Consider the following 25,305-nt stretch of genomic DNA (forward strand, 5'->3'; position numbering starts at 1 on the left):
AGGAGTATACCAGCTCATTTCCACAGCGCTCATAATTTATATTGCACCAAACAACTGTGACCCCCCTCGTTTTTCACTCTGATCTGTACAGCAGTGCTTTGGAGGGACCAGCGTCTCTGTGAGGAGAAAAAGGCACCGAACTGAGCTGTGAGGGGGAAGCCCCGTCCCCTTAATGGCGCGCTTCAGCCCCACTATTATACACATATATTTATACTGGCGGGGGTTAAATATAGTGCCCAGAAACTTATATACTCGATTGCCAGTCTCTGTTGAGGATTTATATGCTGCCCAGGGCACCCCCCATCCCCGCACCCTACAGTGCCTGAGTGTGTGGGAGCATGGCGCACAGCGCGGCCGCTGTGCGGTACCTCAAAGCCGTCACTGAAGTCTTCTGATCTTCTTCTACTCACCCGTCTTCTGACTTCTGGATCTGCAAGGGGGGTGACGGCGCGGCTCCGGGAACGAGCATCTAGGCGTACCTAGCGATCAGACCCTCTGGAGCTAATGGTGTCCAGTAGCCTAAGAAGCAGAGCCTTGAAAATCACAGAAGTAGGCCTGCTTCTCTCCCCTCAGTCCCACGATGCAGGGAGCCTGTTGCCAGCAGGTCTCCCTGAAAATAATAAACCTAACAAAGTCTTTTCAGAGAAACTCAGTAGAGCTCCCCTGTGTATGACCAGTCTCACTGGGCACAGATTCTAAACTGGAGTCTGGAGGAGGGGCATAGAGGGAGGAGCCAGTTCAGTCTTAAAGTGCCCATGTCTCCTGCTGATCCCGTCTATACCCCATGGGTCTTGAAGCATCCCCAGCATCCTCTAGGACGTATGAGAAATGTATCAATTACGGCAGCAGGAGAGTGTTACATACAGAATAGTGGCATTATATGTAAAGATTCAGTATGATATACTGGCTGCTGGGATCCCGGCGTTCAGGAGACTGACGCCAGTATCCCGCCAGCCGGAAATACTGGCGGCGAATGCATCGTGGCCACTCGCCACGCTTCAGGCCTGGTGGCGAACCGGGTTATATTCCCCCTCGGGAGGTGGCGTGGCCCACCACCCGAATGGGGATTTTGGCCGGCAGTCAGGAATCCAACCGCCGGTATTTCACCGGGTGTCGGTATTCCGGCGTGGGTCTCCTGACAGCCGGGATCCCAACAGCTGGCAAATTGAATGCCTTCAATATGTAATAATCATGCTTTTATGTATAGAGCAGATATTTTCAACCTTTTACAACTCGCGGCACACTGATCAAGATTTAAATATTGCCAAGACACACTCAAATATAATGGTGATGTATGGTGCAGTTGCGTGTCCTAGGAGGTCATGTCGCAGCTTTTCCATAGGTAACGCCTGAGTCACATGTGAGAAAGCCAGAAGAGCCCAACACTGCCCGGCCCAAAATTAGAACTGGCTCTGCAACCACTAAACCCACCAGTATTGATTGTTCCAGGGCCGCAGTAGCAGCAAAACACTGACGGGCCTGGCTGTGCTTCTATGGTGGCACACCTGGAGACTGTTCAAGGCACACTAGTGTGCCACGGCAAAGTGGTTGAAAAACACTGGTATAGAGGTTTCTCTGTAATGTTTTAATAAAGGAGGGTTAATGAGGAATGACACCCCTCCCCCCCACCTTGTTTGCTTTGCAGCAACATAGTTAACTTTTCTATTAGAAAATGCACAAATAACTGACAAAGAGAAGTGTTTGCAAGCAAAAAAGCTCTCTCTACTGCTTTTTCTACTATAGCTAATATCGGCAGTGTACCATCCATCCATACTGTATACTGCAGTAAACTGTAGGGACTGGAATCCAAAGCACAAAGAGTTGTCACCAGGCTTATAGTAGGGGAACCATTTCCCACCCCAGCATTTTGAAGATTTTGGTTGGGACACCCTAGTCTGTCACCTTCAGGCAGAGCTTAGAGAATGGGCAAATAATAACCAGTTCTGTAACTAGAACCATGGGTTGTACATTCTGTTTTGATGTACAGTATGCTGGTGCACACAGTGTATGCACCACATCATGGAGTTGCTCACATGTATAATGGTGACTTTTAAAATTGTGCAAGTAGCTGTATGCCATGTACAGAAAACACAGTCAAATGACAAAACATTACAACTGTTTACACCAATAAGTGGTACTACACACAAATTAGTATAGTAAAGTATTGTCCAATAAATGATTCCATTAGTCAGGAAGAAAACCTTAGAGCCAGCCACGCAATCTGATAAACCAGATTCCAACACCCCCGTAATAGGGTATAAATACAGAATGAAATAAGAGTAATGGGAACATCTGAAAAGCACAACACACATTAAATTAATAGTATTTGGTTGCTTTCTCAGAACTCTTGCCTCTTGGGATTCTTGTCCACTTGTCCTGGATTTAGGTTAGCCGGAAGATATTACTGGGCCAGCTATCAATCAAGTGGGAATCCTTCAATCACAAATTAAAAATAAATATCGTGTGTACAATTTTTCATGGACAGGAAACAATGGGATTTATGATACAAATTGCACTGCAGGATGCGTACAGGTCAGCTGTCTTCGATAAGGTTTTTCAGCTACAATGAGCCGCAAAGTGTGTAGAAGTGCAACAAACAACCTGCAGAAGCTATCACAATTGTAAATGCACATGTGTTATAATTGTTCAAATATATCTACCACACATTTAATTACTGTGTTGTTCCTTAAGCCTATGCCAATTTTTTGATTGTACATATCTCAAAACATAAAATAATGCAAATGGTCAGATAGTACACTAATTCAGGACGCCTACCATTTCTTCTTTCAGCAAAGCCAATCCAATTTCATGTGATTGCACATTCTGCCCCTTCCCAAATCGCTGGGGTCCATAATAGTTTAGAAAACCTCTGTTCTGAAATGATACATGGAGACCTCAGGGAATTACAGGCACAAATAGATCACTGTTTTCCTATGCGCACACACACACACTTAATCATCGCAATCATTGTAAAATCTTTAAATATGAATGGATCACAAATAAAATAAGATTTTAAACCTACCGGTAAATCTTTTTCTCCTAGTCCGTAGAGGATGCTGGGGACTCCGTAAGGACCATGGGGTATAGACGGGCTCCGCAGGAGATATGGGTGCTATAAAGAACTTTAGAATGGGTGTGCACTGGCTCCTCCCCTCTATGCTCCTCCTCCAGACCTCAGTTAGAGAAACTGTGCCCAGAGGAGATGGACAATACGAGGAAAGGATTTTGTTAATCTAAGGGCAAGATTCATACCAGCCCACACCATCCACACCGTATAACCTGGAATATACGCAACCAGTTAACAGTATGAACAAAAAACAGTATCAGCTAAAGACTGATCTCAACTGTAACATAACCCTTATGTAAGCAATAACTATATACAAGCCTTGCAGATTTTGTCCGCACTGGGACGGGCGCCCAGCATCCTCTACGGACTAGGAGAAAAAGATTTACTGGTAGGTTTAAAATCTTATTTTCTCTTACGTCCTAGAGGATGCTGGGGACTCCGTAAGGACCATGGGGTTTATACCAAAGCTCCAGACCGGGCAGGAGAGTGCGGACGACTCTGCAGCACCGACTGAGCAAACGCAAGGTCCTCATCAGCCAGGGTATCAAACTTATAGAACTTTGCAAAAGTGTTTGAACCTGACCAGGTAGCTGCCCGGCAAAGCTGTAAAGCCGAGACGCCTCGGGCAGCCGCCCAAGAAGAGGCCACCTTCCTAGTGGAATGGGCATTTACTGAATTTGTTAACAGCAAACCCGCCGTAGAATGAGCCTGCTGAATCGTGTCACAGATCCAGCGAGCAATAGTCTGCTTCGAAGCAGGAGCGCCAACTTTGTTGGCTGCATACAGGACAAACAGTGCTTCTGTTTTCCTAACCCGAGCCGTCCTGGCTACATAGATTTTTAAGGCCCTGACTTCATCCAGGGACTTGGAATCCTCCAAGTCACCCGTAGCCACAGGCACCACAATAGGTTGGTTCATATGAAATGAAGAAACCACCTTAGGCAAAAATTGAGGACGAGTCCTCAACTCTGCTCTATACACATGGAAGGTCAAATAGGGGCTCTTGTGAGACAAGGCCGCCAATTCGGACATCCGCCTTGCAGATGCCAAGGCCAACAACATGACCACCTTCCAAGTGAGAAATTTCAATTCAACCGTTTGAAGAGGTTCAAACCAGTGAGACTTCAGGAACCGCAACACCACGTTAAGGTCCCAAGGTGCCACTGGGGGCACAAAAGGAGGCTGGATGTGCAGCACTCCCTTTACAAAAGTCTGGACTTCTGGGAGAGAAGCCAATTCCTTCTGAAAGAAAATAGACAGGGCCGAAATCTGTACCTTAATGGAGCCTAATTTTAGGCCCATATCCACTCCTGTCTGTAGAAAGTGGAGAAAACGGCCCAGATGGAAATCTTCCGTAGGAGCATTCTTGGCTTCACACCAAGAAACATATTTCCTCCAGATACAGTGATAATGTTTTGCCGTCACCTCCTTCCTAGCCTTTATCAGAGTAGGGATGACTTCCTCCGGAATACCTTTCCCAGCTAGGATTCGGTGTTCAACCGCCATGCCGTCAAACGTAACCGCGGTAAGTCTTGGAACACGCAGGGCCCCTGTTGTAACAGGTCCTCCCTGACAGGAAGAGGCCATGGATCTTCTGTGAGCATCTCCTGAAGATCTGAATACCAGGCCCTTCGAGGCCAATCTGGAACAATGAGGATTGTTTTCACTCTTTTTTGTCTAATGATTCTCAATATTTTTGAGATGAGAGGAAGAGGGGGGAACACATAGACCGACTGAAACGCCCAAGGTGTCACCAGGGCGTCTACCGCTACTGCCTGAGGGTCCCTTGACCTGGCACAATACCTCCGAAGCTTCTTGTGGAGGCGTGACGCCATCATGTCTATGTGAGGAATTCCCAAACGACTTGTTATCTCTGTGAAAACGTCTTGATGAAGTCCTTACTCTCCTGGATGGAGATCGTGTCTGCTGAGGAAGTCTGCTTCCCAGTTGTCCACTCCCGGAATGAAGACCGCTGATAGAGCGCTTACGTGATTTTCCGCCCAGCGAAGAATCCTGGTGGCTTCCGCCATTGCCACTCTGCTCCTTGTCCCGCCTTGGCGGTTTACATGAGCCACGGCTGTGACGTTGTCTGATTGAATCAGAACCGGTAGATCGCGAAGAAGATTCTCCGCTTGTCGTAGGCCGTTGTATATGGCCCTCAATTCCAGTACGTTGATGTGTAGACAAGCCTCCTGGCTTGACCACAGCCCCTGAACATTTCTTCCTTGTGTGACTGCTCCCCATCCTCGGAGGCTCGCGTCCGTGGTCACCAGAACCCAGTCTTGAATGCCGAACCTGCGACCTTCTAGAAGGTGAGCACTTTGCAGCCACCACAGGAGAGACACCCTGGCCCGGGGGGACAGGCTTATCTTCTTATGTATTAGTAGATGGGACCCTGACCACTTGTCCAGGAGGTACCACTGAAACGTCCTTGCAAGAAACCTGCCGAAGGGGATGGCCTCGTAGGCTGCCACCATTTTCCCCAGAACTCGAGTGCATTGATGAACAGACACTCTTTTTGGTTTTAGCAAGTCTCTGACCATGTTCTGGAGGTCCTGGGCTTTTTCCATCGGGAAAAAAACCCTCTTCTGTTCCGTGTCCAGAATCATGCCTAGGAATGATAGTCGAGTCGTTGGAATCAAGTGACTTTGGCAGATTGAGAATCCAACCGTGTTGTTGTAGCACTCTCAGGGAGAGCGACACGCTCTCTTGATCTTGCTTTTATCAGGAGAACGTCCAAGTATGGGATAATTGTGACTCCCTGCCTGCGCAGGAGCACCATCATCTCCGCCATCACCTTGTTGAAAATCCTCGGGGCCGTGGAAAGCCCAAACGGCAACGTCTGAAACTGGTAATTACAGTCCCGTACAGCGAATCTCAGGTACGCCTGATGAGGAGGATATATGGGGACATGAAGGTATGCATCCTTTATGTCAAGTGACACCATAAAATCCCCCCTTCCAGACTGGAGATCACAGCCCGGAGCGATTCCATCTTGAATTTGAACTTTTTCAAGTACAGGTTTAGGGATTTTAGATTTAAAATGGGTCTGACCAAACCATCCGGCTTCGGGACCACGAACAAGGTCGAATAGTACCCATTTCCCCTGTTGGACTAGGGGAACCTTGTCAATCACTTGCTGTTGACACAGCTTTTGAATTGCAGCTAACACTACATCCCTCTCTGGGGAAGAAGCTGGCAAGGCCGACTTGAAAAATCGGCGAGGGGGCACCTCTTCGAATTCCAGTTTGTGGCCTTGGGATACAATATCCATCGCCCAAGGATCCACGTCTGACAGAACCCAGACCTGGCTGAAGAGTTGAAGACGTGCCCCCACCGGTGCGGACTCCCACAGTGGAGCCCCAGCGTCATGCGGTGGATTTAGTAGAAGCCGGGGAGGACTTCTGCTCCTGGGAACTAGCTAGAGCAGGTGCTCTCTTTCCTCTAGCCTTACCTCTGGCGAGGAAAGATGAGCCCCGACCTCTTCTGGACTTATGCGACCGAAAGGACTGCATCTGATATTGTGGAGTTTTCTTTTGCTGTGGGGGAACAAAAGGCAAAAAGGTAGATTTACCCGCGGTAGCTGTGGCAACCAGGTCCGCGAGACCTTCCCCAAATAAAACATCACCTTGGTATGGCAAAACCTCCATATGCTTCTTTGAGTCGGCATCACCCGTCCATTGGCGGGTCCACAGGGCTCGCCTAGCAGAAATCGCCATGGCGTTGGCTCTCGAACCCAGCAGCCCAACGTCTCTTTGAGCGTCCCTCATATGTAAGACTGCGTCTTTAATGTGGCCTAAGGTCAATAAAATGGTATCCCTGTCACCTTTACGGATATTTGGTGTCCCCATGGCTGGCGTACTACAAATGCCCCCCCTCCGTTGACATACGGTTTTTGATATACCTACTTATTTGATATCATATGTTTACAATGCTGCTCCCCATTCCCTCTCCCTTCCCTCCCATTTTTCCTTCTGTCTTCCCCTTCCCCCATCCTCCTGTACATTGTCTATTGTACTTTGGTAAAATTTTCAATAAACAGTACTTACAAAAAAAAAAAAAATGGTATCCCTGTCTAGGGTATCAAGGTCAGCTGACAAGGTATCTGTCCAAGCTGCAACTGCACTACACACCCATGCCGATGCTATTGCCGGTCTGAGCAAAGCACCTATATGCGCATAAATAGACTTTAAAGTAGTTTCCTGTCTGCGATCAGCAGGATCCTTGAGGGCTGCCGTGTCCGGAGACGGTAGCACCACCTTCTTGGACAGGCGTGTTAAAGCCTTGTCCACCCTGGGCGAGGATTCCCACCGTACCCCAGTGATCGCGATGAGCCGGAAAAAAAGTGGGTCCCAGGGACCCCTCACTTTTAAAAATTGGGGTCCTACCGGTCCTTTTCTGGGTCCCATTGGAGTGAAGGTTCAAATTAATCTCATTACCGATTCAAACATAAAAACACAGACTTGATTTGGACACTACAAAAGTGTAGCAGGAGGGGGAAGTGACAAAGCTGCTGGGCTGTGTAGCATACAGACACTGCACCAGAGCTGTAACTAGACATTTTGGTGCCCTTGTGGCAGAAAGTGAATTGGTGCTCCCCACCTTACATTGCAAGGAACAGACAATGCGCGCCGCAAAAATTTAGGGGCGTGGCCACATAATAGTGCCAATCCACATTACACCGCACAGTAGTGCCGCTTATGCACATTGCACCGGGTAGAGCACGTTACACACTTTGCACCGGGTACAGCACGTTATACACTTTGCAGCGGGTACAGCACTTTATACACTTTGCAGCGGGTACAGCACGTTATACACTTTGCACCGGGTACAGCACGTTATACACTTTGCACCGGGTACAGCACGTTATACACTTTGCAGCGGGTACAGCACGTTATACACTTTGCAGCGGGTACAGCACGTTACACACTTTGCAGCGGGTACAGCACGTTATACACTTTGCAGCGGGTACAGCACGTTATACACTTTGCAGCGGGTACAGCACGTTATACACTTTGCAGCGGGTACAGCACGTTATACACTTTGCAGCGGGTACAGCACGTTATACACTTTGCACCGGGTACAGCACGTTATACACTTTGCACCGGGTACAGCACGTTATACACTTTGCACCGGGTACAGCACTTTATACACTTTGCAGCGGGTACAGCACGTTATACACTTTGCACCGGGTACAGCACGTTATACACTTTGCACCGGGTACAGCACGTTATACACTTTGCACCGGGTACAGCACGTTATACACTTTGCACCGGGTACAGCACGTTATACACTTTGCAGCGGGTACAGCACTTTACACACTTTGCAGCGGGTACAGCACTTTACACACTTTGCAGCGGGTACAGCACTTTGCAGCCACCACTTCAGACCCCCCAGACACAGCGATCACGGGTGTCAGTGAGGGAGGGTGGTGTCCACAGTGATTGTGCGGGAAAGGGGGGGGGGGGGGGGGGGGGATTGTGCAGGAAGGGGGTGCCCAGTCATTGCAGGGGTCACTGGAAGGGGTGTCCTGCCTGTGACGAGTACTCACAACACCATATCAATATTAACTTATCCAGGCTGTAGCAATGCCCCCCAGCAGCCGCATCACCCTCCCTCCCTCCCTATGTAATGAGCCAGGCGAGGAGCGGACAGAGCAGCAGAGTAGCCGCTGCCCTGCTCACTGTCCCGTCTGCCAGGCTGTGTGGTCAGCGCCTCTCACTCGCTGCATCAGCCCCGTATCCCGCGGCAGCGCAGACGGGTGAGGACAGGGAGGACGACGGATCACACACTGACAGCGCATTGCCGTGCAGCGCAGCGCGTCCTCACCTTTAAAGTCAAACCTAGAATCCGCCCTGCGGCCGGCAGAGAGAGCGCTGCTAAATCCATGAGTCTCAGCCCCAGGATTCGATTGCTGTCACCCGGAGCCCAAGGAGGAGGATTCAAGCTGCAGAGCGGGAAGAGAAGTCAGGACGGAGGCTGCCGCGGTGATTGGATGAGAGGAAACGCTGCCAGCAGTGATTGGTTGAAGAGACGTGTGATGCTGCCTGCAGTGACTGGTAGGGGAGTCACAGCGCGTCCCGCAGGACCCCCTCCTTTTTCAAAACTGAGTCCCCCACTGCCTATAACGCGTAAAATACGCGTTATAGCGCGTTTTTGCGATCACTGTACCCTGTCCTGTGCAGGGAAAGGATACGCCATAAGAATCCTTTTGGGAATCTGCAGTTTTTTATCAGGAGTTTCCCAAGCTTTTTCAAATAACTCGTTAAGCTCATGGGATGGGGGAAAGGTTACCTCAGGTTTCTTTTCCTTATACATGCGCACCCTCGTGTCAGGGACCGAGGGGTCATCTGTGATATGCAAAACATTTTATCCGTGTCGGTATCAGTGTCTGCTATTTGGGATAGGGGACGTTTTTGAGACCCAGAAGGGCCCGGTGACCCAGTCGAAGCGGTGGATTGACTACCAGCTTTTTCTCTGGACTCTGCTTTGTCCAATCTCTTATGTAATAATGTCACATTTGCATTTAAAACACATGTCCATCCAGTCATGAGTATGACTGGATTTAAAACACATGTCCACATGTCCATCCAGTCATGAGTCGGCGTTGCCGACGGATACACCACAATCATTTGCTCCACCTCCTCCTTAGCTGAGCCTTCCGCATCAGACATGCCGACACACTCGTACAGACACCCCCACACACACAGGGATATAGTTATAAGGAGACAGTTCCCCAATAAGGCCCTTTGGAGAGACAGAGAGAGTATGCCAGCACATACACAGCGCCAACTGACACTGGAAAATAATCTCCCAGATAATAGCGCTTTTATCTTAATCACTGTGTTAATACACTCACTGGGCCTTACAAGTGCCCCCCCCCCCATCTCTTTTCAGCCCTGTGTCACAGTGTTCAGCAGGGGAGAGACCGGGGAGCCAGCTTCTCTGCAGATCTCTGTGGAGAAAATGGCGCTGGTTAGTGCTGAGGGACCAAGCTCCGCCCCATCCAGCGGCGGGCTTCGGTCCCGCTCAAAATATCACAAAAGTGGCGGGGGATTTATAGAATTACTGCCTCCGCAGTGTCTAACCTTATAATGCCAGAATTAGAGGTTTTTATTGCTGCCCAGGGCGCCCCCCCCTGCACCCATCAGTGCACCCTGCACCCATCAGTGCACGCTAGTGTGTGTAGTGTGTGGGAGCAATGGTGAAGATCTGAAGTCTTCTGCCGCCTTGAAGTCTTCTTTTCTTCTTATACTCACCCGGCTTCTATCTTCCGGCTCTGCGAGGAGGACGGCGGCGCGGCTCTGGGACGAACAGCGAGGGGAGACCTGCGTTCCGACTCCCTCTGGAGCTAATGGTGTCCAGTAGCATAAGAAGCAGAGCCTATCACTTAAGTAGGTCTGCTTCTCTCTCCCCTTTCCCACGATGCGGGGAGCCTGTTGCCAGCAGTGCTCCCTGAAAATAAAAAGCTTAACAAAATTCTATATCAGAGAAACTGAGGAGAGCTGCCCTGTAATGCACCCAATCTCCTCAGGGCACAGGATCTAACTGAGGTCTGGAGGAGGGGCATAGAGGGAGGAGCCAGTGCACACCCATTCTAAAGTCCTTTATAGTACCCATATCTCCTGCGGAGCCCGTCTATACCCCATGGTCCTTACGGAGTCCCCAGCATCCTCTAGGACGTAAGAGAAAAATTGTTATTTTGTTCGTTGTGTGAGTGGAATACATACAATGTACTGGCGGGTGGGATGCCGGCTGTCCATATACCGTAAGCAGCATCCCGCCCGCCAGAATGCCGGCAGTGGGGTGAGCTGCCAACTCCCGTGCGACACGGCCAGAGCCGAGATTCTTTTTCCCTTAAAATGCATCTTATTCACCTTGCTAAGCGAATAAGATGCACAAGCAGACTATGTTGATTAAATTGATATGCGGCATGCCTATATTTTATGTGTAACTGCAGCTGTATTGGTGTAGTCTGCTTGTGAGTCTTATTCGCATAATAACTTAGAATGTAAGCTCTCATGAGTAGGGCCCTCTTCACTCATGTGCTTATACTTTTCTTACTTTAATAATCCTCAACTGCCCAAATCACGCAGTTTTTTGGCCACTTGGAACTTATCTCTAGTCGTTTACTGGTGTAGTTATGCTTAGTTTCCCTGTACTTGTCCTATATTGTCTTCAACTGTAAGCCACTGTTTTCCTGTTTTGATTATGTGCTATGTACTCTGTAATTGGGCGCTGCGGAACCCTTGTGGCGCCATATAAATAAAGGATAATAATAATAATAAAATAATAATAACGCAAATAAGACGCATCACAGAGGAAAGATGCACAAAAAGACGCTCGGCATTAGTAAATGAGCCCAAGACTAGGCGCGACAAAAAGGGCTGTTTTATGTGACTGCAGCAAAGATGAGTGTGTGTGTGTGTGAGTGTATATATACTGTAGTATATTGAATTAAAGTGAATGGGGACTGCAATACCGCTTATTTGGCAAAGTACAATAAAACAATGTATAGGCTCCAACGAAATATTGCCTATTTTGTTTTAGGAAAAGTAGTGGAGCCATTACACTTGATCAGTCATGGCATCAGCCATCACCCAAATTGGTCATATGTTCCCTTCCTGATCAAAATAATCTCCCAATCTTAAATCTTCACAGATGGTACATTGTATATTCATATAATAAAATAAGAATTTACTTACCGATAATTCTATTTCTCGGAGTCCGTAGTGGATGCTGGGGTTCCTGAAAGGACCATGGGGAATAGCGGCTCCGCAGGAGACAGGGCACAAAAAAGTAAAGCTTTTACCAGATCAGGTGGTGTGCACTGGCTCCTCCCCCTATGACCCTCCTCCAGACTCCAGTTAGGTACTGTGCCCGGACGAGCGTACACAATAAGGGAGGCAATTTGAATCCCGGGTAAGACTCATACCAGCCACACCAATCACACCGTACAACTTGTGATCTAAACCCAGTTAACAGTATGATAACAGAAAGAGCCTCTTAAAGATGGCTCCTTAACAATATAACCCGAATTTGTTAACAATAACTATGTACAGTATTGCAGATAATCCGCACTTGGGATGGGCGCCCAGCATCCACTACGGACTCCGAGAAATAGAATTATCGGTAAGTAAATTCTTATTTTCTCTATCGTCCTAAGTGGATGCTGGGGTTCCTGAAAGGACCATGGGGATTATACCAAAGCTCCCAAACGGGCGGGAGAGTGCGGATGACTCTGCAGCACCGAATGAGAGAATTCCAAGTCCTCTTTTGCCAGGGTATCAAATTTGTAGAATTTTACAAACGTGTTTTCCCCCGACCACGTAGCTGCTCGGCAGAATTGTAATGCCGAGACCCCTCGGGCAGCCGCCCAAGATGAGCCCACCTTCCTTGTGGAATGGGCCTTAACAGATTTAGGCTGTGGCAGGCCTGCCACAGAATGAGCAAGTTGAATTGTGTTACAAATCCAACGAGCAATCGTCTGCTTAGAAGCAGGGGCACCCAACTTGTTGGGTGCATATAGTAACAACAGCGAGTCAGATTTTCTGACTTCAGCCGTCCTTGAAATGTATATTTTTAAGGCTCTGACAACGTCCAACAACTTGGAGTCCTCCAAGTCGCCAGTGGCCGCAGGCACCACAATAGGTTGGCTCAGGTGAAACGCTGATACCACCTTAGGGAGAAAATGCGGACGAGTCCTCAGTTCTGCCCTATCCGAATGGAAGATTAGATAAGGGCTTTTATAAGATAAAGCCGCCAATTCAGATACTCTCCTGGCGGAAGCCAGGGCCAGTAACATAGTCACTTTCCATGTGAGATATTTAAAATCCACCTTTTTCAATGGTTCAAACCAATGGGATTTGAGGAAATCTAAAACTACATTTAGATCCCACGGTGCCACCGGAGGCACCACAGGAGGCTGTATATGCAGTACTCCTTTAACAAAAGTCTGTACCTCAGGAACTGAGGCCAATTCTTTTTGGAAGAATATTGACAGGGCCGAAATTTGAACCTTAATAGATCTCAATTTGAGACCCATAGACAATCCTGATTGTAGGAAATGTAGGAAACGACCCAGTTGAAATTCCTCCGTCGGAACACTCCGATCCTCGCACCACGCGACATATTTTCGCCAAATGCGGTGATAATGTTTCGCGGTGACTTCCTTCCTTGCCTTAATCAAGGTAGGAATGACTTCTTCTGGAATGCCTTTCCCTTTTAGGATCCGGCGTTCAACCGCCATGCCGTCAAACGCAGCCGCGGTAAGTCTTGAAAGAGACAGGGACCCTGTTGTAGCAGGTCCCTTCTCAGAAGTAGAGGGCACGGGTCGTCCGTGACCAACTCTTGAAGTTCCGGGTACCAAGTCCTTCTTGGCCAATCCGGAGCCACTAGTATTGTTCTTACTCCTCCTCACCGTATAATCTTCAATACCTTTGGTATGAGAGGCAGAGGAGGAAACACATATACTGATTTGTACACCCAAGGTGTTACCAGTGCGTCCACAGCTATTGCCTGTGGATCTCTTGACCTGGCGCAATACTTGTCCAGTTTCTTGTTGAGGCGAGACGCCATCATGTCTACCATTGGTCTTTCCCAACAGTTTATTAGCATGTGGAAGACTTCTGGATGAAGACCCCCCTCTCCCGGGTGAATATCGTGTCTGCTGAGGAAGTCTGCTTCCCAGTTGTCCACGCCCGGGAAGAACACTGCTGACAGTGTTATTACGTGATTCTCCGCCCAGCGAAGAATCTTGGCAGCTTCTGCCATTGCACTCCTGCTTCTTGTGCCGCCCTGTCTGTTTACATGGGCGACCGCCGTGATGTTGTCCGACTGAATCAACACCGGTTTTCCTTGCAGGAGTGGTTCCGCCTGGCTTAGAGCATTTTAGATTGCTCTTAGTACCAGAATGTTTATGTGAAGAGACTTTTCCAGGTTCGTCCATACCCCCTGGAAGTTTCTTCCTTGTGTGACTGCTCCCCAACCTCTCAGGCTGGCGTCCGTGGTCACCAGGATCAAATCCTGTATGCCGAATCTGCGGCCCTCCAATAGATGAGCCTTTTGCAACCACCACAGAAGATATACCCTTGTCCTTGGCGACAGGGTTATTCGCAGGTGCATCTGAGGATGCGACCCTGACCATTTGTCCAACAGATCCCTTTGGAAAATTCTTGCATGGAATCTGCCGAATGGAATTGCTTCGTAAAAAGCCACCATTTTTCCCAGGACTCTTGTGCATTGATGTACAGACACCTTTCCTGGTTTTAGGAGGTTCCTGACAGGTCGGATAACTCCTTGGCTTTTTCCTCGGGAAGAAAAACCTTTTTCTGAACCGTGTCCAGAATCATCCCTAGGAACAGCAGACGTATCGTCGGAAAACAGCTGCGATTCTTGGAATATTTAGAATCCAGTCGTGCCGTCGAAGAACTACTTTAGATAGTGCTCTTCCGACCTCCAACTGTTCTCTGGAACTTGCCCTTTTTAGGTCGTGCAAGTAAGGGATAATTTAGATGCCTTTTTTCTTTGAAGAAACATCTTTTCGGCCATTACCTTGGTAAAAAGGCCCGGGGTGCCGTGGATAATTCAAACGGCATCGTCTGAAACTGATATTGACAGTTCTGTACCACGAACCAGAGGTACCCTTGATGAGAAGGACAAATTTTGGACATGGAGGTAATCCTTGATGTCCAGGGACATTCCGGTTCGCTATCACTGCTCTGAGTGACTTTATCTCGATTTGAACCTTTTATGTAAGTGTTCAAAACATTTTAGATTTAGACTATGTGTCACCAAGCCGTCTGGCTTCAGTACCACAATATAGTGTGGAAAAATAATACCCTTTTCCTTGTCGTAGGAGGGGTACTTTGATTATCACCTGCTGGATATACAGCTTGTGAATTGTTTCCAATGCTGCCTCCCTGTCGGAGGGAGCCGTTGGTAAAGCAGACTTCAGGAACCTGCGAGGAGAAGATGTCTCGACTCTCCAATCTTTACCCCTGGGATAATACTCGTACGATCTAGGGGTCAACTTGCGAGTGATCCCACTGCGCCCTGAGACTCTTGAGACTACCCCCCCACCTTGAGTCCGCTTGCACGGCCCCAGCGTCATGCTGAGGACTTGGCAGACGCGGTGGAGGGCTTCTTTTCCTGGGAAAGGGCTGCCTGCTGCAGTCTACTTCCCTTATCTCTATGTCTGGGCAGATATGACTGGCCTTTTGCCTGCATGCCCTCATGGGAAAGGAAAGATTGAGGCTGAAAAGACGGTGTCTTTTTTAGCTGAGATGTAACTTGGGGTAAAAAAGGTTGGATTTCCCAGCTGTTGCTGTGGTCCCCAGGTCCGATGGACCGACCCCCAAATAACTCCTTCCCTTTATACAGCAATACTTCCATCTGCCGTATGGGATCTGTATCACCTGACCACTGTCGTGTCCCTGACATCTTCTGGGAGATATGGACAACGCACTTATCTTGATGCCAGAGAGCAAATATCCCTCTGTGCATCTCACATACATATATATAGAATGCATCCTATTAAATGCTCTACATGAATAAAATATTTTCAGTCAGGGAATCCGACCAAGCCAACCCAGCACTGCATCTCCAGGCTGATGGCGATCGCTGGTCGCAGTATAACCACCGTATGTGTGTATATACTTTTTAGGATATTTTTCCAGCTTCCTATCAGCTGGCTCCTTGAGGGCGGCCGTATCTGGAGACGGTAACGCCACTTGATAAGCGTGTGAGCGCCTTATCACCCTAAGGGGTGTTTCCCAACGTACCCTAATTTCTGGCGGGAAAGGGTATAACGCCAATATTTGCTATCGGGGTAACCCTACGCATCATCACACACTTCATTTTATTTTATCTGATTCAGGAAAAACTACAGGTAGTTTTTTCACTCCCACATAATACCCTTTCTTGTGGTACTTGTAGTATCAGAAACACGTAACACCTCCTTCATTGCCCTTAACGTGTGGCCCTAATGAGAAATACGTTTGTTTATTCACCGTCGACACTGTATTCAGTGTCCGTGTCTGTGTCTGTGTCGACCGACTGAGGTAAATGGGCGTTTTTAAAACCCCTGACGGTGTTTCTGAGACGCCTGGACCGGTCCTAATAGATTGTCGGCCGTCTCATGTCGTCAACCGACCTTGCAGCGTGTTGACATTCTCACGTAATTCTCTAAATAAGCCATCCATTCCGGTGTCGACTCCCTAGAGAGTGACATCACCATTACAGGCAATTTCTCCGCCTCCTCACCAACATCGTCCTCATACATGTCGACACACACGTACCGACACACAGCACACACACCGGGAATGCTCTGACAGAGGACAGGACCCACTAGCCCTTTGGGGAGACAGAGGGAGAGTCTGCCAGCACACACCAAAAACGCTATAATTATATAGGGACAACCTTATATAAGTGTTTCTCCCTTATAGCATCTTTTATATATATACAATATCGCCAAAATCAGTGCCCCCCCTCTCTGTTTTAACCCTGTTTCTGTAGTGCAGTGCAGGGGAGAGCCTGGGAGCCTTCTCTCCAGCTTTTCTGTGAGAGAAAATGGCGCTGTGTGCTGAGGAGATAGGCCCCGCCCCTTTTTCGGCGGGCTCGTCTCCCGCTATTTTTGAAGTTAGGCAGGGGTTAAATATCTCCATATAGCCTCTGTGGGCTATATGTGAGGTATTTTTTGCCTCTAATAAGGTTTTTATTTGCCTCTCAGAGCGCCCCCCCCAGCGCTCTGCACCCTCAGTGACTGTTGTGTGAAGTGTGCTGAGAGGAAAATGGCGCACAGCTGCAGTGCTGTGCGCTACCTTTATGAAGACTCAGGAGTCTTCAGCCGCCGATTTTGGACCTCTTCTCTCTTCAGCGTCTGCAAGGGGGCCGGCGGCGCGGCTCCGGTGACCATCCAGGCTGTACCTGTGATCGTCCCTCTGGAGCTAGTGTCCAGTAGCCAAGCAGCAAATCCACTCTGCACGCAGGTGAGTTCACTACTTCTCCCCTAAGTCCCTCGTTGCAGTGATCCTGTTGCCAGCAGGACTCACTGTAAAGTAAAAAACCTAAGCTAAACTTTCTCTAAGCAGCTCTTTAGGAGAGCCACCTAGATTGCACCCTTCTCGTTCGGGCACAAAATCTAACTGGAGTCTGGAGGAGGGTCATAGGGGGAGGAGCCAGTGCACACCACCTGATCTGGTAAAAGCTTTACTTTTTTGTGCCCTGTCTCCTGCGGAGCCGCTATTCCCCATGGTCCTTTCAGGAACCCCAGCATCCACTTAGGACGATAGAGAAATGTAGTTGGTTACTTCATTATTGGACAGTGATGTACAGTATTCTCCCCAGTTAGTTATACTGGCCAATCATTGGTTAATCTACTTTTCATCTTTAAACTGGCCTGACAAACTATGATTTAGGGCAATTGGTCTGATCCTGTAATGTACGAAGAATCACAATTACACTTAATAATCTGACCAACATTATTTGGTATGTTGGTAAAAGTGACTGGAAGATAAGCGCTATCAATCAATTTTGCATAAGCCGTACTCCATATTTTATACTCGCTTCTTAGTAGGAGGAGCGTAAGGGAGCTTTATTTTCTTACTCAGACATACACAGTGCACAGGGCCCTATGTAAACAAAGGTGAGCAGCTGAACTTTCTGAAGAGAGAATATTCAAGATGACAACACATTTAACCTCAGAGAGAGAGCACATACCGTGACATTATGAACTGTCTCATCAACTCTCTTCTGCAAATCTTCAGATGTATCATCACTGTGATGTCTAACATCCCTCACAATAAGCATGAAATGGTTTCCAGTCATCTGACCAAGATGCAGGTGCTGGTTTGCGGGACGTATGTTATGTATTTTCAGCCCTTTATGTTCAAGTAAGCTTTCAATTTCATGCAATCTGAAGAGAGGATTAAAAAAAAACAAGAACTGTATAGTCCAGGTGAAGTTATTGGTAACTTTTATAATTTAGGGTGGAGTGCATCTATTCTACATTCCAACCCTATTCGCCTGCATTCTAGCACATTGTATCGCCACAATGCAGGTGCACTAACTGTTGGGACAGGTCTTCTGGTAAAGAGCTGTTCCAACAATTAAAAAAATCTTCCTGCCAATTGGGCACAAGCTCAGCAAAAGTTAAAATTTCTGGAGCTTGATGCATATGGGCACATCCGCATTCTTCCATATGGGGATGTGCATAAATGCGGCAAAATCTCAGAACACTGCAATTTTTCAGTCGCTTTGATACATCCTGATCTTCGTTACATTTCTAACAGGACACGTAATACAAGGCTGCATACTGAAACCATGTGATGTAGGCGTTATTAATCTTCTGACTAAAAATTGTGCAGAAATAAGTGCAGTACTGTTCACTTATACAACTGCAAGAATTGCTCAAATAAATATGAAGAATAAATCAATCAATGAAGACTAGTCATAGGGGTATTCAGTTGGGGGGGGGGGGGGTGCAGTTGCGAGGTTCCTGTCAGTGACTGCTCTGCCTAAAAGAGCAGCGTTGAATGGAATGGATGCTATGCGCAGTGTCCCGCGGTGTCAGTGGGGGGGCAGTTGGGGGGCTCCTGTCAGTCACTGCTCTGCCTAGCAGGGCAGCAGTGAATCGATGCTGTGCGGGAGACAGAAGGTGTGGGGGCATGCCAGCAGCTCATAGAGCGCTGGCCATGCCCCCATAGCGACGGAAAATAGGATTTTAATACCTACCGGTAAATCCTTTTCCCCTAGTCCATAGAGGATGCTGGGGACTCCAAAAGGACCATGGGGTATAGACGGGATCCGCAGGAGACATGGGCACTTTAAGACTTTAAATGGGTGTGAACTGGCTCCTCCCTCTATGCCCCTCCTCCAGACCTCAGTTATAGGAACTGTGCCCAGGGAGACGGACATTTCGAGGAAAAGGATTTTTTGTTAACTAAGGGTGAGACACATACTAGCTCACACCATACACACCGTACAACATGGCTTTTAAGTAAATACCAGTTAACGGAATGAACTAACATCAGCAACAGGCTGACCACAACCGAAACACAACCTTTGTGTAACATAAGCAAGAACTAAAGCAAGTACTGCAGCTAGAGTCCGCACAGGGACGGGCGCCCAGCATCCTCTACGGACTAGGAGAAAAGGATTTACCGGTAGGGGACTCAAAAAGGACCATGGGGTTTATACCAAAGCTCCAGACCGGGCGGGAGAGTGCGGACGACTCTGCAGCACCGATTGAGCAAACACAAGGTCCTCATCAGTCAGGGTATCAAACTTGTAGAATTTAGCAAAAGTGTTTGAACCCGACCAAGTAGCTGCTCAGCAAAGTTGAAGCGCCGAGACTCCTCGGGCAGCCGCCCAAGATGAGCCCACCTTCCTGGTAGAATGGGCCTTCACCAACTTCGGTAACGGAAATCCAGCCGTAGAATGAGCATGCCGAATCGTATTACAGATCCAGCGTGCAATAGTCTGCTTGGAAGCAGGAGCCCCAATTTTGTTGGGAGCATATAGAACAAACAGAGCCTCTGATTTCCTAATCTGAGCCGTTCTGGCGACATAAATTTTCAAAGCTCTGACTACATTGAGAGACTTTGAAACAGCCAAGGCTTCCGTAGCCACAGGCACGACAATAGGTTGGTTTATGTGAAATGAAGAAACCACCTTCGGCAGAAATTGTTGACGAGTTCTCAACTCCGCTCTATCTTCATGGAAGATCAAATAGGGGCTCTTGTGAGACAAAGCCGCTAATTCCGACACCCGCCTCGCGGACGCCAAGGCCAAAAGAAGGGACCACTTTCCAAGTGAGAAATTTCAAATCAACCTTTCGCAAAGGTTCAAACCAGTGTGACATAAGAAATTGCAACACCACGTCAAGGTCCCATGGTGCCACAGGTGACACAAACGGAGGTTGGATGCGCAGCACTCCTTTCACGAAAGTCTGAACCTCTGGAAGGGCGGCCAATTCTTTTTGAAAGAAAATAGATAAAGCGGAAATCTGCACTTTAATGGAGCCTAATTTTAGGCCCGCAACCACACCTGCTTGCAAAAAATGGAGGAAACGACCCAGCTGAAATTCTTCCGTAGGAGCCTTCTTGGATTCACACCAAGACACATACTTTCTCCAAATACGGTGATAATGCTTCACCGTAACCTCCTTTCTAGCCTTAAGCAGAGTGGGGATGACTTTCCCGGGAATACCCTTGCGAGCTAGGATTTTGCGTTCAACCTCCACGCCGTCAAACGCAACCGCGGTAAGTCCTGGAACATGCACTGCCCTTGCAGTAACAGATCCTCTCTCAGAGGAAGAGGCCAGGGATCTCCTATGTGTAATTCCTGAAGATCCGGATTCCAGGTCCTCCGTGGCCAATCTGGAACAATGAGTATCGCTTGAACCCTTGTTCTTCTTATGATCCTTATCACCTTTGGAATGAACGGAAGTGGAGGGAACACATATACCGACTGAAACACCCACGGAGTTACCAGGGCGTCCACTGCACTGGCTTGAGGGTCCCTCGACCTGGAACAATATCTCTGAAGCTTCTTGTTGAGGCGAGACGCCATCATGTCTATTTGAGGAATTCCCCAACGACTTGTCACTTCTGCAAAGACCTCTTGATGAAGACCCCACTCTCCTGGATGGAGATCGTGTGTGCTGAGGAAGTCTGCTTCTCAGTTGTCCACGCCCGGAAGGAAAACCGCTGACAGAGCGCTTATATGTTTTTCCGCCCAGCGAGAACTTTTGTGGCCTCCGCCATCGCCGCTCTGCTCTTTGTCCCACCCTGGCGGATTATGTATGCCACTGCTGTTACGTTGTCCGACTGAATCAGAACAGGCAGACCGCGAAGGTGGTGTGCCGCTTGTAGAAGGCCGTTGTAGATGGCTCTTAATTCCAGAACGTTTATGTGATGACAAGCTTCCTGGCTTGACCCTTTTCCCTGGAAATTTTTTCCCTGTGTGACTGCTCCCCAGCCCTGGAGGCTTGCATCCGTGGTCACCAGGACCCAATCCTGGACCCCGAACCTGCGTCCCTCTTGGAGGTGAGAACTGTGAAGCCACCACAGGAGAGATATTCTGGTCCTGGAAGATAGGCTTATTTTCCGGTGCATGTGCAGGTGAGACCCGGACCACTTGTCCAACAGGACCCACTGAAATACCCAGGCATGAAACCCGCCAAATGGAATGGCTTCGTAAGCTGCAACCATCTTCCCCAGCACCCGAGTGAATTGATGAATCGACACACTTGCCGGTTTCAGAATCTGCTTGACCATGGTCTGGATTTCCAGAGCTTTTTCCGCTGGGAAAAACAAACACTCTCTACAGTTCCGTGTCCAGGATCATGCCCAAGAAAGACAGCCGAGTTGTCGGAATCAACTGTGACTTTGGCAAATTTAGAATCCAACCATGTTGTTGCAGAACTGTCAGGGAGAGCGCAACGTTTCTTAGCAACTGCTCCTTTGATCTCACCTTTATCAGGTGATCATCCAAGTACGGGATAATTGTGACACCTTGTTTGCGTAGGAGCACCATCATTTCCGCCATCACTTTGGTGAAAACCCTCGGAGCCGTGGAAAGACCAAACGGCAACGTCTGAAATTGGTAATGACAATCCTGAACTGCAAACCTCAGGAAAGCTTGATGTGGAGGATATATTGGGACATATAAGTAGGCATCTTTGATGTCGACTGACGCCATATAATCCCCCCCCCTTCCAGACTGGCGATCACTGCTCGAAGAGATTCCATCTTGAACTTGAAACTTTTCAAATATAGATTGAGGGATTATAGGTCCAGGATCGGTCTGACCGAGCCATCCGGCTTTGGGATGACAAACAGGCTCGAATAAAACCTTTCTCCCCGTTGTGACGGGGGTACCGTGACAATGACACACTGCTGACACAGCTTTTGTATTGCAGCGCACACTACTTCCCTTCCTGACAGAGAAACTGGCAAGACTGATGTGAAAAATCGGTGGGGGGGCACATCTTGAAACTCCAGTTTGTACCCTTGGGACACTATTTCTAACACCCAAGGATCCAGGCCCGAGTGAAACCAGACCTGACTGAAGAGTTGGAGACGTGCCCCCACCGGTACGGACTCCCGTAAAGGAGCCCCAGCGTCATGCGGTGGACTTGGCAGAAGCCGGGGAGGACTTCTGCTCCTGGGAACCTGCCACAGCAGGTGACCTTTTTCCCCTTCCTCTACCTTTAGAGGCAAGGAAGGACGACCCTCTTCCTTTCTTGTATTTATTGGGCTGAAAGGACTGCATCTGATAGTGAGGCGTCTTTTTCTGTTGTGCACGGACAGAAGGAAGAAATGATGACTTACCCGCGGTAGCTGTAGACACCAGATCAGCGAGGCCATCACCAAACAAGACACCACCTTTATACGGGAGAGCCTCCATAGCCTTCTTAGAGTTGGCATCAGCATTCCATTGATGAATCCACAGTGCTCTCCTGGCCAAGACTGCCATGGCATTGGCCCTTGATCCCAAGAGGCCAATATCCCTCGCCACATCTTTTAGGTAAGCAGCAGCGTCCCTGATATAACCGAGAGTCAAACGAATGCTATACCTATCCAGGGTATCCATGTCAGATGCCAAGTTATCTGCCCACTTACCAATAGCGCTACTCATCCATGCCGACGCCACGCCAGGTCTGAGTAGGGCACCCGTAGTGACATAAATGGATTTTAAGGTAGTTTCCTGCTTACGATCCGCAGGGTCCTTTAGGGCAGCCGTGTCCGGAGACAGAAGCGCCACCTTTTTGGACAGTCGTGATAGAGCCTTGTCCACATTGGGAGATGACTCCCAATTTTCCCTGTCCTCAGAGGGGAAAGGATAATAAGATTTTAATACCTACCAGTAAATCCTTTTCTCTTAGTCCGTAGAGGATGCTGGGGACTCCGTAAGGACCATGGGGTATAGACGGGATCCGCAGGAGACATGGGCACACTATAAGACTTTGAATGGGTGTGAACTGGCTCCTCCCTCTATGCCCCTCCTCCAGACTCCAGTTAGAGAACTGTGCCCAGGAGACGGACATTTCGTGGAAAGAATTTATTGTTTAATCACGGTGAGTGTCATACCAGCTCACACCTCGAACAAACCGCAGAACCTGGCATTCAAGAGAATACCAGCCAACGGCATGAACATGCTGAGAGAATATGTAACACAACCTGTGTGTCAACACAACCAATAATAAGACACCGCATGCCATGGCATGAACAACGTCAGCAACAGCCTGACAGAAAAGAAACACCACAAGAGTGTAACCATAACCAATAACTGCGCAGACAGTACGCACTGGGACGGGCGCCCAGCATCCTCTACGGACTAAGAGAAAAGGATTTACCGGTAGGTATTAAAATCCTATTTTCTCATACGTCCTAGAAGATGCTGGGGACTCCGTAAGGACCATGGGGTTTATACCAAAGCTCCAGACCGGGCGGAAGAGTGCGGACGACTCTGCAGCACCGATTGAGCAAACATGAGGTCCCCATCAGCCAGGGTATCAAACTTGTAGAGCTTAGCAAAAGTGTTTGAACCCGACCAAGTAGCCGCTCGGCAAAGTTGAACCGCCAAGACTCTTCGGGCATCCGCCCAAGAAGAGCCCGTCTTCCTAGTAGAATGGGTCTCCACCAACTTCGGTAACGACAATCCAGCCGTAGAACGAGCACGCCGAATCGTATCACAGATCTAGCGTGTAACAGACTGCAGAGATGCAGGCGCCCCAATCACGCTGGGAGCATACCGGACAAACAGAGCCTCTGTTTCCCCAATCTGAGCCAAATTGGCGACATAAATATTCAAAGCCCTGACTACACCGAGAGACCTTGAATCAGCTAATGCTTAAGTAACCACAGGCATCAACTAGGCTGGTTTCTGCGAAACACCGAAACCACTTTTGGCAGAACTATTATTCGAGTTCTCAATTCCGCTCTATCCACCTGGAAGATCAAACAGGGGCTCTTGTGAGACCAAGCCGCTACTTCCGACATCCGCCTTGCGGACGCCAAATCCAAAAGCATGACCACTCTCCAAGAGAGAAATTTTAGCACAACCTTTCATAAGGTTCCAATCAGTGTGACACAAGAAAACGCAACACCAAGTCAAGGTCCCACGGTACCAATGGGAGCACAAATGGAGGTTGGATGTGCAGTACTCGTTTCACGAACTTCCGGAAAGGTTGCCAATTCTTTCTTTCTTGAAAGAAAATTTATAAGGCCAAAACCGCACTTAACTGGAGCCTAACTTTAGGCCTGCACCCACACCTGCTTGCAAAGAATGAAGAAGAACGACCCAGCCGAAAGTCTTCCGTAGTAGCTTTCTTGGATTCACACCAAGACACATATTTTCTCCAAAACACGGTTGCAAGGCTTTGCCGTTACTTCTTTTCTAGCCTGAAGAAGTGTGTAAATGACTTCACTGGGAATACCCTTTCTGGCTAGGATATGGCTTACAACCGCCACGCCGTCAAACGCAGCCGCGGTAAGTCTTGATACACGCCCGGACCTTGCTGTAACAGTTCCTCACGTAGAGGAAGAGGCCAGGGATCTTCTATGAGTAAATCTTGAAGAACTGGATACCAAGCCCTCCGTGGCTAGACTGGAACAATGAGGATCGCCTGAAACTTTGTTCTTCTTACGTTTATCACCTTCAGAAGAGTGAAAACGGAGGGGACACATAGACCGACTGAAAACACTCAAGGTGTCCCGAGGACGTCCACTGCTATAGCTTGAGTGTCCCCAGACCTGGAACAATATCCCTGAGATCTCCCGTTGAGGCGAGACGCCAACATGTCCAAATGAGGCACTCCTCAAAGACTTGTCACTTCAGTGAAAACTTCTCGATGACGACTGTATTTCTCCCGGATGGTGATCGCGTCTGCAGAGGAATCTGTTTCTCCATCGTTCACATCCGGAACGAAGACTGCCAATATAGCGTTTACCAGTCTTTCCACCCAGCGGAAAACTTTTTTCGGCTTCTGTCATTGCCGCTTTGCTCCTTGTTCCGTCCTAGCGGCCTACTTACACCACTGCTGTCAAGTCGTCCGACAGAATTAACACGGGCAGATCACGAAGCATATGTTCATTTAAAATAGCTCCTAATTCAAGAAAGCTTATTGCAGACAAGCTTCCCAGCTTGACTTTTTACTTCCCTTGCAAGGACTGCTCCCCAGTCTCGGAGATCTGCATGCATGGACACCAGGATCTCATCCTGGATTCCGAACC

At 48.5% G+C, this 25,305-nt stretch overlaps 1 protein-coding gene across 3 annotated transcripts in view; it reads right to left on the reverse strand.

The window, feature by feature from the left end:
• PUS7L (pseudouridine synthase 7 like) overlaps positions 1–25,305 on the reverse strand; it is an 86,121-nt gene that overhangs the window by 18,182 nt on the left and 42,634 nt on the right. For all 3 annotated transcript variants that reach the window (XM_063927342.1, XM_063927340.1, XM_063927341.1), the window contains exons 4-5: positions 17,786–17,981; positions 2,776–2,874 (exon numbers count right to left, since the gene is read on the reverse strand). In XM_063927342.1, coding sequence (XP_063783412.1) covers positions 2,776–2,874; positions 17,786–17,981 — 295 coding nt within the window. The remainder of the gene's footprint in view (positions 1–2,775; positions 2,875–17,785; positions 17,982–25,305) is intronic.

The sequence above is a fragment of the Pseudophryne corroboree genome, chromosome 6, assembly GCF_028390025.1.
Source record: "Pseudophryne corroboree isolate aPseCor3 chromosome 6, aPseCor3.hap2, whole genome shotgun sequence".
Classification (NCBI taxonomy): Eukaryota; Metazoa; Chordata; class Amphibia; order Anura; family Myobatrachidae; genus Pseudophryne; species Pseudophryne corroboree.